The 19,733-nt window shown below is 36.7% G+C and overlaps 1 protein-coding gene across 3 annotated transcripts in view; it reads left to right on the top strand.

The window, feature by feature from the left end:
* Positions 1-19,733, top strand: part of nphp4 (nephronophthisis 4) — a 150,488-nt gene that overhangs the window by 20,041 nt on the left and 110,714 nt on the right. For all 3 annotated transcript variants that reach the window (XM_052563306.1, XM_052563307.1, XM_052563308.1), the window contains 3 exons: positions 1,556-1,725; positions 6,585-6,649; positions 14,679-14,837. In XM_052563306.1, coding sequence (XP_052419266.1) covers positions 1,556-1,725; positions 6,585-6,649; positions 14,679-14,837 — 394 coding nt within the window. The remainder of the gene's footprint in view (positions 1-1,555; positions 1,726-6,584; positions 6,650-14,678; positions 14,838-19,733) is intronic.

Below are 19,733 nucleotides of genomic sequence, written 5' to 3'. Positions count from 1 at the left end.
CCTCATCGAGGTTCCTCCAAGAGCCACGGGATATCAGACCATGACTCTGCGTGCTCTAAAACAAATCATTATGTCCAGACATCATCTTTAGGTTCTTTCTCAACAAACCTCAGGGTTTTCATTCATGAAGTTACGTTTACAGGTTTAATCATCGTCCTACACAATTTTTTTCACTTTTCAACACATTTCTTCATATCCATAACATCGTGTTTCTCTCTCCGTTTTCTCACCCTCTCACCTCAGATTCCTTTGTTTGCTGTTTTTATTAGTGGTGTTTGCCAAAGCAAGCTTGTTTGTATGTAGGAATATGCTTTTGTTTGAGGACTTTTTTTCTGAACTCCTAACCTTAAGTATTACGCTTCAGTGGGTAACTCATCCCCCAGTGTTTGCGCTACGGACATGAACAATACCACAAATTGTGTGACTTGTGCAATATTACATTTCTAAGTGGCTGAACTTGCTAATAATAATAATAATAAAACATTGTTTTATCTAAAAATACACACTAGGGTTGTTCGTGTTGCCAGTTTGGGTTGTTCATGGTGTCAGTTCAGTTCTGACTGGTTCTGGATTGGGATAAGAGACTCTCCAGACACTGGATGACTGCCTCCTTCCAGCTGAGGTTGGTGGTGTCTGGGAGCTCTGCGGGACGATGGCAAGTTATCCTGATCTGGAACAGTGTCACAAGGGTTTCCCCCTCGAGGGAGCTGTCGAGGGTGAGCGGCACGAACACCCGCGTAAAGTCGATGGGGTCTGGGCATGCTTGAGCCAGTGATATGGACACTGCTTGTTCTTCCATTACCAGGGTGAAAACAGACAGGAAAAAACTAAACAAAAACACTTTTCAGAAGAAATGAGAAATAAAACACAGGGAGAAAAAGGTGCTGCTTTACTTGTGGGGCTGCTGTTCTGTCACTATACACTCTGGAAGGAGTGAGGAGACGCAGGCTAATTCTTCAAGAAATAGCATTTAATCATCAACAGACATACACAGGAACTATACTAGACATTTAAGACATTTGTAATTTAACAGCAGACCGAGAACTCAACGCAGGGAACACTATTTGAACACATGACACAATGGGACACACCTGGGAACCAAATTAACTAAATGGGGAACACTTAAAACCAACATAACTGAAGACAGGAAACATGACAAAATAAGGTAAACCAGAACAAACATTTGACAGAGCCTTTTACATTACTATAAGAGTGCAATTAAAAACAGAGATATTTTAAAATATAATCATATATAAATATTATCAAAATTGTATGCAAATGTGTAAACTGCATATAATTCAATTTTTAAAGTAGTTTTACAATTTTTATTAATTTACACCGTGCATGTCATAACTTGTTTCCTACAATGCACCTGTGCACCGAACCAAAAGACCTGTATTGAACATTTTCGATACGATTACATGTACAGTTACACCACTAATATACAGTACAGTATAGCAAATCTCGGCTGCATGATTGTTTATATCATGGCAAAAATGAAGAAAAAATAAATAAAAAGTTACTTTATAATTGTCTCTGTCTGTCTTTATTGTAGGTTGTGTACTTCCACACTTCATTGTGTTTGAGTTCTGTGGTGGCAGTGGTGGAGTTGGTGTCTCTGTCAACCAGAGCAGACGGTTCCCAGGATGCAGTGGGGTCAGGGTTTGGACTGCTCCAGCTCTTCACAGGTCACGCAGACACCAGCATCTCTCAGGGGGAGGGCAGGTAACGGTCACTTCAGAGCGGTGCAGTATGACCATTTCCATGAGTGAGAAAGATGACACTCCAGAGCAGACAGTCTTATTGACTATGCAGCAAATCTTGAAACCTGTAATGAGTGAATAAAGTGGGCTTATTATAATTGGCCTGCTTTTCATCAGAAGAAAGAACTGAATGTGCGTCTCTCATAACTCCTTTAATGGGTCTGTAATTTCATGTTCTCTTTGTCATACTGAACAAAGAAAACTGTATAACAGCGGAGTGTGCTGGACCTCTGAATGAATTCAGAGTACTTTTTGTAAACTGAGTACTATACTGAGTACATTTTTAAATGTAAACCCACCTCCTTAACTTCATTCCACATTTTAGGACAAAAAAAGAGCCCACTTCTAAAACTTGATCTGCTGGTGTTGCTTTTGGACAATGCTGCTTTTGAAAAAGTGTTATTATATATACAGGTGCTGGTCATAAAATTAGAATATCATCAAAAAGTTGATTTATTTCACTAATTCCACTCAAAAAGTGTAACTTGTATATTATATTTGTTCATTACACATACTTGTATATTTCAAATGTTTGTTTCTCTTAATTTTGATGATTATAACTGACTACTAAGGAAAATCCCAAATTCAGTATCTCAAAAAAATAGAATATTACTTAAGACTAGGGATGTCAACGTTTAATCGATGATCGATTAATTGTCGATAAGAGATGCAATCGATTAAGGCTGTCGATGGTCGGTTAACCGATTCAATGTTGGGCTGCGTGCGGCTCATGCGCACTCAACACGTGCGAGCGGCTGTGAGTGACGGTGACGATATATAAAAGCATCATCATTCATTCACAATGTACAAATTAAGCTTTTAATGTGATTTAAACTTTAAAGTACATTAAAATAGAAACAACATAAAAGTTCTTCAACATTAAATGCAATAGAAATGTAGTTACTAATCATTTCATCAGATAACTGTTTTATATCGTGCGCTTTGCAGGGCTGCGGGACACAGTGACAGGACATGTAGTCTATTCATTCCTACAACTTGTTAATTCATTCCTACGAATTATTAATGTGGCAATTGTCCATGTTTCATTAATTTTGTTCCCTAAATAACCCATGATTTAAGTGAAATAAGGGAACAAATTAATAAATCGAACGAATTCTTAATTCATGAAATCTTTAATTTCCCTTCCCATGTTTACCACAGTAAGAGATGCGAAAACAGTTATTAAAAGCGAAAGATAATAAAATAAACCTGGGAAATTAGAGGGTTAGACTATGAAGATTTAGGAAAAGAAACGATGCCTAAATATACTGAATTTGTGGAAATTCGTGACCAACCGGCAAACCAGAACAAAGCCGCGTAAATGAAGACTATGGGGTCCAAAAGCATGGTCGCGATCTAACATTTTCCAGTTAACCTATTATTCCTCTAATAAACAAAGCTTTTATACCACACTTGTCATAATCAGATCTTATCATTTCTAAATAAATAGTTGCTGGATTCAAAACAGCGATTAATAGGCGCTGTGACCGACACATTCCTGGAGCATTCACTGCTGTCACTAAACGGTGACGCCGAGCATCGTTCACAAGTTTCTGCATGGACCTGACTAGGGCACAGGTTCTAAGCCCTGGGACAAAATGGGATGCTTTAAGGAAAATGTATAGCCTACTAAGTAATAGGCCCAACATAAAAATAACAATTTGTTTTCATGTTTTTTTTTTTTTTTTTTAAATAGGCTATGCGAAATATATCCGACTTAAATAGGCTAATTAAGATTAACGAATTTAAAACTGAAGTGTGGGCGCTCCATAAGTTCACAAAAAAAAAAAAAAAAAAAGAAGGATGACAACGCATTCTGTTTGTTTGCTTTATTTTACAAGAGCACAAATTTTCTGTTTTTATTGTGAGTGTGCACAAATGAAATAAACACTTTTGCGGAAAATATATATATTTTTTTAATGTCTCAGCTGTTTCGATCGCCCCCGGAGCCTGCTGCACACATATATTCTAGCGATTCAAACTTACATCGCAGTCTGTTCATTATCAAAATAAAATGTCAACTAAACATTAAAAGGTTACACTGGTCAGTTTAAATAGACCGTAGTATACCGGTCCACTCTGCTGTTATGCCAAGGACGTTTTTGCTCATATGAAGAGGATCATCTTTTCCGTCTATATGCGAATGCGTGTTACGTACAAGCCTAGTTTACATTATAAATAATAGTTTAACATTCAAATACATTGCGAATATGGAAACATTTCGATTTGTGCCGAATGAGACATGAGCAATAACCTCCAAATAAATCTAGCCAAAGCCGCGCTCGCTCATCCTCGTCTGCACGCATGCACTGTCACGATCTAATGCGCTGTATGCCGGATTTTTAAAAATCTGACATTTTCTAGGACAGAATCCAGCAGGATCAAATTAATGTGAGCAACTGTGTTTTGGTGCAGCAGCGCCGATGTAGTTCACTTAATGTGCAGCGCAGTCACACGCGCTCCACATTTCGGATAATTTTATACAATAATGTCAGTTGAAAACATTGCAATTGTGCTTTAAAATACAACAACGAGCACCACAAAACCATTTAAAGATGCGCGTTCAGCGTTCTCCGTGCGGGATTGGAAACTGTCAACAAAGTAAAATGACCTCAAAAGTATGGCGCACTCTCTTCATTTTATCAAATGATCATAATCGCATCTATTCATTTTATAATCCTGCTACTAGCATTTTATTCAGACTAAAACCTCTTTAATTCAAGTGAGAAAGTGTTTTGTGTGTGTGTGTGGCTTTTGCACATCCTGTCATACCGCTGACTGCGTGCCTGCAATAGACGCATTTTGCAGTATTATGGTTAACGATTAATCGATTAATTGATCGTTAATTTAAACGACGATCGATCATGGAAATAATCGAAATTTGACATCCCTACTTAAGACACAAAGAAAGGATTTTTAGAAATCTTGGCCAACTGAAAAGTATGAACATGAAAAGAATGAGCATGTACAGAACTAAATACTTAGTTGGGGCTCCTTTTGCCTGAATTACTGTAGCAATGCAGCGTGGCATGGACTTGATCAGTCTGTGGCACTGCTCAGGTGTTATGAGAGCCCAGGTTGCTCTAATAGTGGCCTTTAGCTCTTCTCGGGTCCGGCATATCGCATCTTCTTCTTCACAAGGTCAGGCAAGTTTGCTGGCTAATTAAGAACAGGGATACCATGGTCCTTAAACCAGGTACTGATAGCTTTGGAACTGTGTGCTGGTGCCACGTTGTGTTGGAAAATGAAATCTGCATCTCCATAAAGTTGGTCAGCAGCAGGAAGCATGAAGTGCTCTTAAACTTCCTGGCATATGGCTGTGTTGACCTTGGACCTCAGAAAACACAGTGGACCAACACCAGCATATGACATGGCACCCCAAACCATCACTGACTGTGGAAACTTTACACTGGACCTCAAGCAACGTTGATTTTGTGCTTCTCCTCTCTTCCTCCATACTCTGGGACTCTGACTTCCAAAGGAAACGCAAAATTTCTTTCATCAGAGAACATAACTTTGGACCAGAAAGCAGCAGTCCAGTCCTTTTTGTCTTGAGATGCTTCTGACACTGTCTGTTTTTCAGGAGTGGCTTGACACAAGGAATGCAACAGCTGAAACCCATGTCTTGCATACATCTGTGCGTAGTGGTTCTTGAAGCACTGACTCCAGCTGCAGTCCACTGTTTGTGAATCTCCCCCACATTTTTTAATGTGTTTTGTTTCAGAATCCTCTCTAGGATGCGGCTATCCCTATTGCTTGTACACTTTTTTTTCTACCACATCTTTCCTTCCCTTCACCTCTCTTTTATGTGCTTGGACACAGACCTCTTTGAACAACCATCTTCTTTTGCAATGACCTTTTGTGTCTTACCCATGATTGTACAGAACTTGACTGAGAGACCATTTAAAGGCCTTTGCAGGTGTTTTCAGTTAATTATCTGATTAGAGTGTGGCAACAGGTGTCTTCAATATTGAACCTTTTCACAATATTCTAATTTTCTGAGATACTGAATTTGGGATTTTCCTTAGTTGTCATTAGTAATCATCAAAATAAAAAAATAAAAAAAATTGCAATTTATCAGTATGTGTGTAATGAATGAATATAATATACAAGTTTCACTTTTTGAATGGAATTAGTGAAATAAATCAACTTTTTGATGATATTCTAATTATATGACCAGCACCTGTGTATATATAAAGGAACACAAACCACCACTTAAAAGTTTGGGATCAGTAAGATGTTTTTAAAAAGATGCCTTCTATGCTCACAAAGGCAATTTTATTTGAATAATAATACAATAAAACAGTAATATTGTGAAATATTATTACAGTTTCAAATAATTGTTGTATTTATGAATATATTTTAACAGTAATTACAGTACTACTATTTGGTGTCGTAACATCCTTCAGAAATAATTTGCTGGTATGCTACTCAAGAAATGTTTCTTGTTATTATTGGTGTTAAAAACAGTTGTACTGCATAATATTTTTGTGGAAACTGATGCATTTTGTTTCATTATTTTTTTTATGAATATGTTCGTAATTCCAGCATTTGTGTAAAGCATTTTTGTTTTTACATTTTTTTTTTTACATTATACATGTTTTTACTGTGATTTTGATTCAATTTAATGCATCCTTGCTGAATAAAATCATAAATTTATATAAAAAAAGGAAAAACCTAACTCTAATCCATCTTTTTGACCCCAAACGTCTTTACATTGTGTATATATGCTGTGTGTATACATTTCAATCCATTATTTAACATTTACACTAAGATTCTTAACTTAATATTACTGTTTTAACCACCATGTGGCTTTTTCAGGTTGAGTCTGTTCAATGGGACCCCCAGAGCCCTCCTGCACCCAGAGCTGAAAGACCCTCTGCAGTGTGAGTGCAACCCTGAGCTTCACATTCAGTCAATAGTTCATAGTCCACACTGTTTGCATTCAGTCAAAGATTGAAGTCAACATAAAAAAAAGAATATACATAATATATAAATATATATATAAAAGTACATACACACAGAGAATTTAAATTGCGTTACTTTCAGACCCTTGGTGCATACAGACAACTGTTATAGTTGTCTGTATGCACCAAGGGTCTGAGAGTAATGTAATAGAACGTTAAAAATGTTCTATTGTGTTTAAAAAAAGTAGAACATTAAATACAGATAAAATATAAAGTACAACTATACAGATAGGTCATGTAAAAAGAAAGAAAGATGTAAAGAATAAGTAATTCAATGCCAGTTAATTTCGATGTACATATTAAATGATAGATTTTAATAAGAAGTGGTACCATTGTGATGCATTGAGGCTAAACCTTCAGTCTCCACGTCCCAGTCAAAAATGCTCCTCAGGAGAGAGTACCAGAGGCCTTTCAGGAGGCATTCAGGTGTGAATGTGTTCTGCTGACACCCTGTTGTTATTATCCAATCAAATCTCCCTCTACTTTTTCACATGAAAAATCTTCAGTGACACGTAAGTGTCCCATTACAGAAGTGAAATAGGTTGTGAATTGTGTTTAATGTTGACTTTTAAAGCTGAATTGTTTAGTCAGTATAAATGTGGTTTTGAAATGAAGACATCATTCTCAGTTCTCTTCTAGGCAGTTCTCCATGATTTTATTTAGTTCGGTACAGTTGATAGAAGTTTCATTGATGTGATTACCCCAGCAGCACAGCAGGTATTTGAAGGCTTGACTGAACCGGCCTGATTTCTGGGAAAGCACATGTAGTGAAATTTGACACTAGATAACACACTCTACTCATGGTCTCAAAGGAGTCAAACCGAGCTAGAGACAACAGCAAGAGCTTAGTAATAAATAGTTGATAAATAGCACTTTATGCTTTCTGTCAGTAGTGACGAGAAACTATTTGCGTGTGTGTGTGTGTGTGTGTGTCTGTGTGTGCATTTGCCTCATTTTTCAAATGCTTTCAATATTCAAATCTGTCAGCTTGCCTTGACTTTCCCATTTAGATTCATTTCCACCTGAAAGCAAATTGAATTAGGACAATTTCTTGCAGTGCTTTTTCTAAGCAAACAATCTCTGTCATGACCATTTCATATTTTATTTTCCTACCACTGAAAGGTGGAGGAGAATCTTAAATGTGTTGGGACTCGCCTATAAATAATTAAAGAGATTCTTGAAACAGATTTCAGGAAGTAGCCTTAATTGATGTATATTCTTTAATGTTGGCCTTTTTTGCTGTTGTGTTTGGCAGACTTTTCATACCCTGGAAGATGATTTATTTGGGTTTGACCTTGCAAGTGTTTTATGTTTGTGAATCACATTCAGATTGCTTCGTCTATTTATGTTCTCATCTTTTTATGCCTTAATGGATATTTTAAATTGATGTTTATACCATATATTGTATATTGCTTCATGTTCTGTGTCTGTAGTTTTAATATAGCATACAGTCAAGTAGGTTGTCTCCTTTTTGGATGCAATTAACTCGCACTGTACAGTCACGTGCATCCATAGATGTTCTTCCGAAATTATATAATCCCAAAATGAGTTTTGGGGATTAATTGAATGCGAATGAAAGGCTGAAAAAACAGCAGCAGGTGGTACGGAACAAAAAAAATAACAATAATCCATGATTGGAAACAAATCCCATTGTGAAAAAGAAGTACATGTTTAGCATACTAACTTTTTACATAAATAGTATACTTTTAAATAATATACTTGTGTGTGTGTAAACTGAATGTTTTCAGACATTTAATTGCATGTTAATTTGTTATCCGCTAAACATTATCTGGTTTTTAGACCCACTTAGGCACATCTTCATATGTAATTGCATGATTAGGGTTAGGGTTAGGTTTAGGGATTAGGGTTTTATTGTCTTTGAAATACTGTTAAATTTTTGAATGACCAGCATAAATATAATTTAATGCAATTTTCATGTAATGCTTTTAATTATATATGTAATTACATTATATTTTATAGTATATAATATATTTGTAATGATGAAGTTGCAATTTAGTACATTTCAAATATATTGACTTTAAAAGTAATTTTTAATAAAACACTGCAGTTAAAAATATAATCAAGTACTTGTGGTTTAGTGTGTTAATGAACACATAAACATTTGTTTAGCTGCTTTAAAGCACCACAGAAGATTATTAAACAGTGATTAAAAAAAAAAGTTTTTAGAAGAAATTTTTTTTAATTTGACATTATTACAAAGTGCACTTGAAAAATATAGTAATAATAATTTGAAGTACACTAAATGTGTGCAGTTAAGCACATTTCTTTTCCGCAAGGGATAATTTTAGAAGATAGAAGATAATAGAGATGTAGTTTTGTAGTTGTCCCATCATACTGCTTGCTTTGTAGATGCGTTAATCGCGAGACCGAGAGCACCATATGAGAGTGACTCATGGATGTAGTGTATCTGCAGGGTGTCCAGCTGTTCGAGTGGAGAGGGAGCAACACTGATCTAAAATTCTTTCTGAATCCAGCCTTTCCTTCTAGCCGTGTCTCTCTGCTACCTGCCATTCTGTCTCAATTATGCCTCTCCATGCTGGAGGGAGGAGATGTCCTGCTGTCTCTCTGAGAGTCTGAGCCTCCTAGGGCCTCTCAGATCACACATAAACTTGCTGCCAAACACACAAAAACATAGGTGCAAACATTCTCTCACATGACATGATTGTATAGCAGCCACTGGATGGTGCAGACGTTGGGAAAGTGAGAGGATGAGACCTAAAGCAGTTCCTCTCCACTGGATTCTTGTTAAACATTAAAAAAAAAATCTACATACTTTCTCTTACAAACTGTAGTTTGCATCATTGTATTTATTTATTTTCGGATGAGGGTACTGCCTAATTTTTACCATTTGACAGATTTTGCAGCAAAGTACCTAAATAAAATAGCTAGATTTATTTTGGATGCATAGCCTGTTATGTCATAAGCAACAGATGATACGTGTTTGTAAAGAAATTAGAGAGCAGTATATATTTTTGCTATATTTAATGTTCTGTTACTTGCATGGTTGGTTAAGTACATTTTTTTTTTCTTTCTTAAAATTTTAGGATCACAACCCACAAGTTGAGAGCTACTGGCATAGAGAACGTGTAAACAGCACTGGCAGAGCCTAATAATGCTGGCACGTTGAAATCTGTGCTTTATTTGATGTGTTCGTCTGGGCGCATGTCTTTGCATGTGTGTGTGTGTGTGTGCGCGTAGAAGAGAGAGCTGGAAAGATGCGAGAATGAGTGAGCAGTTTTTCATCTCTGAAGATTAGAATTTCTATTTTGACACACTTTAGTGTTTGTAGATGGCTGAATTTGACAAGCACAGTAGCTTAGTCATTCCTTCAGAATAGAGACAAATATTGTTGATGTTGATGTTGTTACATCTGCTGTTCCTTCTCCCGTGAAAGAAACACATAATAACTCTGAAGGCCAAAGAAAGATCAGTCATCTTGAATTAGTTGCTAAATCATAGGTTTTATTCATGAGTATTCAGTGGGAACCAGCAACAAAACTGGTGGACACAGAGCTGTACACTGTTTGCTATTTTTTATTTTAATTTGAATAATTGTATTGCTGTTTTTGGAGCCTTTGCCTAGTGGTTTGTACATGTGCTTCACGCATGCTGAGCCTGGGTCTTTGCATAAAAATATGCAAGTTTGCATCTAGACTGCAATATGTATTGGTCACATAAAAAAATAAATAAAGGTAAAATGCAATACATATAACATATATATACATTTATATTTATACATTTTTTTTGTAAATATATTATTTTCCCTGCTTTCCATGTTAAATAAATAAATAACACACTACCATTCAGAGGTTTGGGGTAAGTAAGATTTTTTTAAATGCTTTTATTTAGCAAGGATGGATTAAAGTGAATCAGAAGTGACAGAAATACTATAGTAAATTTTATTCTTGTTGCGTATAAGAGACTTCCTTCAAAAATATTAGACATTAACATTACATTAAAACACTTCCCAACCCCAAAGTTTTGACTGGTAGTGTCATCACAGTAATACTACACTATGGTAGGTGTCTTATTTATACAGATACAGTGAAATAGGAAAATACATACTTAAAAAAGATCAGCAGGTTATATCTGAAATGCAAAGTGTTGCATAATAATGCTGCAAACTTTGCTACACAGACTAGAAATATGCAGGCCCACACAAAATCTGTGCATAGATTTCCTCAGGATTGGTATTTCCATCACACACCGTTCCATTCTGCAGATTAGCCCCCCAAATTCAGCGCAGAGAATAGAAAAAGTGTCCCGGTTCTTTTTGTGTCCAGTAATACATAATCATTAGAACAGCATGTTTAATTGCTTCTAAGTGGATGTTTTTTAATCTAATTTGTTGTACTCTAATTGTACAGACTGGTCCATTAGATAAGTAATCCCAGCAATTTTGTCACCCTACTTGTGATTGAACCTGTGACCTTTTTTTTTTTTTTTTTTTTTTTTTTTTTTTTTTTTAAAAAAAGCCCTGATACCTAACCATTAGGCAAGCACCACTCAGAGCTGTTATAAAGAATAAACAGAACGACACACTGCAGCTCAGTGATTTGCACAGTGGTACAGAGTAAGCCAAGTGCAATTCGGACCAATTAGAATGAGTTTGTCTATTAAAGTGAATGCGCATGATCTCGGGCTATCGCAGTGTTCCAGAATGTGTTTCATCTTTTCCCCACTCGCTTTCTTTTTGGAGTTTTTATGGTAATTGTTGGCATATTTTTAATATTTAAATCCATCCCAAAATCCCCAAAAGTTTGCAGATTGCATCTGAGCCTGTCATTTGGTATGTGAATGAAAATATGTGTGGTGTCATCTGCCACCGTATGCAGGTGTCACCATCATCCATTTCCACAACTCAAGCAGGTGTGCGCACAGGCATTTGTTTCATTCAGAAGCGGCCCTGTTTTTTTCCCCAATCGAGCGGCAGTGATGCACGATTCTGTGTAATACGGCTTCGAAGTAATGGAGCGGAATGCGTGCGCGCCTGTATCCGTGTCTGGGATAAATGGCCTAATGAAAAATGGACAGCTCTGCTCAAATGTAATGACACAGACTGGCATGAACAGCATCTTCCAATGGGTTCACACCAGCCTCCTCTTTCTTTCCACAGAGTGACGACAACAAAACAGAACACACATAGAACCATGTCCATTTGCACTATGGGTAATTGTCTCTGATATTGTGGACACACCTTGCATCTAAAAGCCTTATATAAGTCAATATCTTATATAATTTCAATATCTTACCTTGTCTTACCTTGACTCGCTGGTTTTGGTTTGCTTGAGAACGTAAAACATAAAGTGCCTGTTTTAAAAGTAAATAAGGTTTAGAAACTCATATGGGGTCCTGGTGGGTGTTTTTCCTCTGCTGTGAAAGTGTCTGACAGTGAAAGTATTCTCGAAATCATGTAGAGTGGGCAAAAGTGTGGAAAAAAATTAAATTAAAGTGGAGATTGCTCGCATACAATATAGTTGTTGACTCTAGCATGAAATGAAACTCTCCGCTTATGCTCTCATATGTTGTACCAGTTTGAGAAAAATATCTCTCGTTTTTAGTAATCTTTTATGATGGTGACTTTCATTGGGTGCAGCCAACAGCAGACATTTGACAGGGATGTTTTTCCTCCGTATTTAACGATGATGTGTAAACCTTGGATTCATATAAATCTAGATTTTACCGTGCTGTGGGGTTTGACAGTATCCTGCTTTTGATCTGTTTATAGTTATTAGTGGTGCTTGCTAAGACAAGCATCACTATTATTATTGCTCATACTTGATGTTAGATGTTTATTCTAAACCCATAACCCAGTATTAAACGTCAGTGTGTAATTTGTCCTGCACCATTTGAGCTACAGATATAAACGATACCTTCAACTGTGAGGCTTGTTGAGGAGAGGCATGCTGTTACCTTTCAGACTTGTCAGCTAAAAAGGCAGATGATACATTGGGCATTAAATCCCATAAACTAACACTGAAGGAGGGAACAGAGGCTTATATGTACCAATATTTCATAAATCCAGTCAGTAAGGAGGCTTCGCCTCTTTCTGAAATCAAACTCTAGATGACACATTTAGGCACATCTGCCAATGATGATCATATGAATAGAGAAAAATTATATCATAGTAATATTATAAATTCAATATAATATAAAATTCATATCACGTAATGATGAGTGTTCGGTGAGTGAAAATATGTATGTGCTAAACATCAGAGATTTTATTAGTCTTTGGCTAGTGGTCACACTTTTATTTTAAGGTCCAGTTCTCGCTATTAACAAACCATTACTGATTACTTTTGCCTCAATAAACTCCTAATTTGAAAGTGACGTGACATTCAGCCAAGTATGGTGACCCATACTCAGAATTCGTGCTCTGCATTTAACCCATCCAAAGTGCACACACACAGAGCAGTGAACACACACACACACCGTGAACACACACCCGAAACAGTGGGCAGCCATTTATGCTGCGGTGCCCGTGGAGCAGTTGGGGGTTCGGTGCCTTGCTCAAGGGCACCTAAGTCTTTGTATTGCCAGCCAGGGACTCAAACCCACAACCCCTAGGGTTAGGAGTCATACTCTCTAACCACAAGGCCATGACTCTCTAACCACTAGGGCACAACTTCCCATTAATATGCATTTGCTGCATATTAATAGTTGGGCAGGATTAAAGCTGCAGTCTGTAACTTTTGACGCTCTAGCGGTTAATAAACAGAACTGCTTGCGTCTTGCGGAAGAACATCATAGCCGGAACTACTTCTCTCTGTTTATGTCTATGAAGAATCACAAAGGTACTGGGTTACTCCGCCGCGGTACCCCCGAAGCAATCTAAAATAGTCTGAATATAAACACTTATTATAGGTGCACCCTAGTGATTCAGGACAAGCCAAAAGCACGGTTTGGAAAATGGATTCATGGTGTACTCGCTTATTATATACATTTTTCTACATTTTGAACACAAACAAAGTTATAGACCGCAGCTCTGATTGGTTGTTTTCTTACCGGGAGCGGTCTGTAACTGCAAATGGCAATAGGACCACTGGGAGGAGCCAGAGGAGCTTGATTTTTTTCACAAATTATCTGTCTAATATTCTACTGTCAGGACATAATGACAGGTTTAACAGATATGTAAAAAAATATATATATTTACAAAAGTTACCTACTGCAGCTTTAATGTATATGTATGGTCATACAGAATATGTGCTTTATAAGTACTAATAAACAGCAAGTATGTTAATAATAGGCATGCTAATATTATCGCAATTAGTTAAAACTGAGAAGTGGTCCCTATACTAAAGTGTTACATATTTTATTATATATAGCTGTTCAAATGTTTGTGGTCAGCAGAGGTGTGTTAAATTTATAAAAAATTAACAGTAAACATAGTCAGAAAAGTCTATTTCAACCTGTTCTTAACTTTGTAATAATCAAATAACATATTAAAGAAAAGAAATATTGCAATGCTTCACCAAATCAGCTTATTAGTATTATTTTTTTTAAGGATAGAGTGACACTGAAGCCTGGAGTAATGATGCTGAAAATTCAGCTTTACCATCACAGGAATAAATTACATTTTAAAGTATATTAAAATAGAAAACTGTTATGCATTATTTCAAATTGTAATATTTCTTGGATCAAATAAATACAGCCTTTGGAAGCATAGAATACCATTATATGTTTTTGCTTATGTTTTTTTTTAAATGGCCAAATCCATCTGATATTTATTCCCGTTTTTACTCTTTGGAATGATTGAGTAGGATTTGTTTCTTATGAGTGAAACCACACCTAGTGTAAGATGCATTGCTGACTGTATCTAGCAACCACCCAAAGCACACTAGAAGCCATAAAGCAACACACTGTAAACATCTAGAATTGTGTCATCTTCCGCTAGATTGTAATCATGACTGTCTTTCTCTCTCTGTAGTGAATGCTGTATTATCAGTGATGGAGGGCTCTCAGCTGCTCTACTCCATACAGCCACACCCAGCTCTCACTCCCATCATGCACCTGCTCCCGCCCAACATTCTGGTGTCTGGACATGACAGCATCCCCGGTGTGGTGCCGTCCACGGACACAGGCACAGGTATGATTGCCCACAATGCTCCCTCTCAGTTTATCATTTGAATGTGAGGGGAAAGGCTTTAATGTGCTAGATTCTCACTACAGTTATAAAACAATCAAATGACATCTGATGACTGCTCATCTGTAACGAGAGAATGTGTGTTGCCATGGAGACAGCAGAAGGAACTCTAGAAGCCTCGCTAAAGAGCTTCCCGTTTCTTAGAACATTTCCTTGATTAGCTTCAGAATCACTTCATACCAAAGCAGGTCCTAAATGAGGCCTTGAAGCAAAAACACTTGAGCCTTTTCTCTTTTTTTTTTCTGATTCACAGCACTGTGCTCATGACTGGTTTCTTTTTGGATTTCTGTTCTGAGCTGCTTTCAGGGGTGGGTAAAGACAGACTTTCTGAACGATAGTAATGAAGCGTGGTGGGTTTCACAGTGGCGAGGGGATTGGAAGTTGAGCACAGTGTCGGGCTAATCCTCCAGCTCTCCAAATATCTCACAGGGAGCGTGACCCACGACCGCAGTCTAGATCCAGAGAGGGACGCAGGAAATTAGAGAATTATTCCACAGTGATATTTCTAACTCTCTCGCTCCCCCTTACTCTCTCTCTCATTATAAATCAATGTAGGAATGGGGTTCCTCTGGAGCAGGTTTCTCTTTGAACTGCATCTGAAATTTGTGCAAAAGTGCTATAATCTGCATATTCCTCTTGGGCCCACACAGACTGAAAGTAGAAAAAGAGAGAGATATTCCCCCCTGACTGTTAATATGGTTAATAAGACATCATTCAAAGCAATATATTCTCTTTGTTTATAAACTTTTCTTGAATGGGTGTCATAAAAGCCAAATTCCACCATCAGCCTCTTGTTTTTGCTGCTTTAACTGTATCTAAGTGAAAAAATGACATTCAATTTCCCAGTAGTCTTAGCACATTATTGATCATAACACAGATCTTTGACACACCCACCTTTTTTAACACTGTTGAAAATGTAGGAAAATATAGTAAAAGATTTAAAGATTAGTTCACTTCCAGAATAAAAATGTCATGATCATTTATCCACCCCCATTTCATCCAAAATGTTCATACCTTTCTTCAGTCAATAAAAAGAAAAGAAAAGTGTAGTTGAATTTAATAGGACCCAATGGGTAGAAGGTCCAAATTGCAGTTTCATTCAAAAAAAATAAAATAAATAACAACAAAAATCTGATAAGATTGTTGTTTGTGCATTAGCCCTGCCCACTACAGGAGAACCCGGCAGTTCTTAAAAGCTGAAGAATTCCAAGGGAGCGGCATTATTTTGACAGGAAAATACAACAAGGAATATCGTTTACATGCAGCGTGTCAATTCTCTCTCTCTCTGCCCATGTGTGTGAGACAAAGTGACGGCGAATTTGTGCGCCTTCATACTAGAGTTTACGGTATGTCAAATACAGGTGCGTTGCACATCCGTTTCAGATAAACTGAAAAACAGTACAAATCTCTGTGAAGTGAAGTGCTGAGTGTTTGGCGAGTGAAAATATGTATGTGCTAAACTTATACTTAGCCTCAGACTCACACACTGGTGAGTAAAATCAGAGAATTTATTAGCCATTGGCTAATATTATACATCATTTAGTCGCCAGAGTGAAAATTTAGACGCATGTGCGAGTGATTTACTCGCAATGTAGAGGGTTGCTTAATCATGTTGGAAAGTTCATGTCACATGGTCAGTTCTTCGTTTGTGTGCTGGGTCTGGGTTCAAAAATGGTAGGGTAGGGTGAAAAGCTCCATCTCATTTTCTCTTCCAATTTAAAAATCTTAAGACATCGTTGGTTAACTTTTTTTTTTTTTTTTTGCATGTTCGCTTTGTAAACACTGGGTCTGTACTTCCACTTATGCCACTCATGACCTTTCCAACGTAATTACGTAATGCGTGAAGACGAGCATTTGTGGTTTAAAAAGTATATAATTATTTTCTTTCTTTAGAAAATAAGAGATGGTTCTGCTTGAAAACATCCTTATTCCTCAACTGGGCTTGTTCAGATTATGGCATTGAGCCCTTTTGAAGCTGCATCGAAACCGCATTTGAACCTTCAACCCATTGGCTCCCATTGAAGTCCACTATATAGAGAAAAACCTTGAAATGTTTTCCTCAAAAATAAAATTTTCTTTTCGACTCGAGAAATAAAGATATGAACATGAATAAAGATGACATGGGGTGAGTAAATGTAAAGCCATAATACAAATATATAATATATATTTGGGTAGTAACAGAGTAAGTGTGAAAGTGTGTATAACATATATATATATATATGTGTGTGTGTGTGTGTGTGTGTGTGTGTGTGTGTGTGTGTATGAAATTCTGTACTTCATCAGTAACATCAACTAACACACCTTTTCAAATATTTGTTAAATTATTATACAAGACACAATATTATTAATACATGGTATATTTGTACTTCTTGCAAAAAGTATGCATATCTAGTAGGCAAAAAAAAGCTTAGTGAGGTTGTTCAACCACAAAAAAAAAAAAAGAAAGAAAAGGGAAAATGTTGTCACACCATAGTTCTAAAAGTGGAAAAATATTTATAACATGTTCTTACCAATAAAACAAGTCAGGTGAAGAGCCACATGGCTCGAAACGTTATATCTGCACTTTTCAAATTTAATTGGTCCTACCTCAGGACTAATTAATTGGGCTGCAAAAGCTAAGAAGCAGATAAAAACAATATATCATGGATGTAAATATTATTTATCATCAAGAACACAATTAAAGATGTATAATTTGAAACGTGCTAAGAAAGTAAGAATATTGAGCATACAAAAGTGTGAAAAACAATGTATTTATGGAAAGGTTGGAATTAGTTGGTATTTGAAGTCAAAAACTTTAGCAAAACTAAGACATTTAAAGAGGTACATTGAATCTCCTCCATTCTCTTCTGTTGAGCCGTCACCCATTGGAGCTTCTGTAACGCATCTCTCTTGGGCTGCAGTGGTGGAGTGTTTTGTATGCTGTAATGTCCTGAAGATGCTGCACTTGTTTGGCTGTCAGGCCTCAGTGCTGCTGTACAGATAAGCCTGGTTTGGTGTGTATGTGTGCTAGAGTGTTGAGTGATTGTGCAGTGTGTTTGAGGTAACAGACTTTGTGTACGGTAAATGTCTGAGTGCGTCGGAGCTCTCCGGGCCTGGCTTTGATAGTGGCAGACTGTGTGAGTGTGTTAAAGCTAAACTGTGATAGTGATCCGTGAAAGTGAAACTCTCCTGGTTGTGACTCATTCAAACCAGCAGGCCCGCTGTCTGCTGCCACTGCAACTCATGTATTATTACACACACACACACACACACACACACACACACACACACCATAACACAAAGTTTTTGTGATAAACAGACCCAAATGTAGGTGGTTGTTCATTGAAACACTCTACTTTGTGAAAAATCAATTGCTTCAAGTAGCAATGGTGTTCTTTTTTTGAGTGATTGAACAAATAAGACTCTTCTGAATGATTTGTTCATTAATTAGGTTGTTTAACTCACTGACCTAGTGAGTTGTCTGCATTGGTCTTTTTTGGCATTGAATTGATCAAAAGTAAAGACATATATAGGGCCAGTTTTACTAAGCATGGCAAATTACCACAAGAGCGCAATTCCAAAACAGCACGGAGAGGCTTGGAAATTTCTGTGCGTGATTTTACTTACAACTGACCAAAATGAAAGAATGCAGACGCAACATCTTATTTACATATTGACCAATGCAATACCAAGCACAAATTAGCATAGTCATGAATAAAGAAATAAAGAAGCCACAGTACGTTGAAAAGAACTGTAGGGCCAGAAATAAAGGTTTGCTAGAAGTTTTGATTGACCTGGTATTGCGTGACTTCTAGTTGAGGGTTCCAAGTTGCCTTTTATTTCCTAAAGCAAATTAAAAATAACAGGAAGATCTCGGTGCTTCTTTTTGTTGACAACAGCATGCAGATTTCTAAATTATTCCCATTTCAAATTTGTGAAGATGTTTGTTGCATGTATCACATTGTCACATGCCTTCATTCACAAAAATGAAAAAAAAAACCAAACAAAACATTACTGAGCAAATGATGAGTAACAATATCAGCGCAGGTTTTCCTCGGGCTTTGGACTTTGAACCCTGGCGCTGTGAGCTTGTGCAGTGCTGTCAGGATACATGCAATTTGTGCATGCATTATACAATATAACATTCAGAAGTGATGCAGCATTAAACGCTCTCGATGCTTGTGCTTCATGCTTGTAATGATTTCCGCATCTTTCTCTGATAATTTTAAATACTTTCACACTGCCAACATTAATTGCAGTAGTCATTGTTCGATACATATTTTTTGGCATTTTCGCTTATTCGGCCTAATAATTGCGGTTGCCGAATAGAAGTTGCATTCCATAAAAAATGGTTTGTGCTGGCGCAAGCTGTTAGAAAAACCGGCCCATGATATTCATCAAAGAATCCTGATAAAAACTGCATAATGATTTCCTCAAAAATATTAAGCTACTGTTATTAATATTGATTAAATCAGAAATCAGAAATCTAAAAGACTCCAGTAGTGGTTGCTGAAAATTCACCTTTTCCATCACAGGAATAAATTACAGTTTAAAATATATTCTAATAGAAAACAGTTATTTTAAGTCGGAATAATATTACACAATATTACTGTTTTATTATATTTTGATCAAATAAAAGTAGACTTGGTGAGCATAAGTGACTTTTGAAAAACATCAAACACTTGAACGGTTGTGTACATAATCAAATATTTCACAATTATTCTTCTAAACATTCAGGCCCAGTACCTTTGAGAAGAAACTGATTTATAGACCGCTTTCACTTAGGGAATGCACATCAGTTTTAGAAACTGGTTAGCCTAGGGTTAAATATTAAGATGTTTATATTGGAAAAATTATGGG

Source organism: Carassius gibelio, chromosome B8 (genome assembly GCF_023724105.1).
Source record: "Carassius gibelio isolate Cgi1373 ecotype wild population from Czech Republic chromosome B8, carGib1.2-hapl.c, whole genome shotgun sequence".
In the NCBI taxonomy this organism is placed as follows: Eukaryota; Metazoa; Chordata; class Actinopteri; order Cypriniformes; family Cyprinidae; genus Carassius; species Carassius gibelio.
The sequence above is the reverse complement of the archived record's forward strand: the minus strand, read 5'-3'. Positions and strand labels throughout refer to the sequence as shown.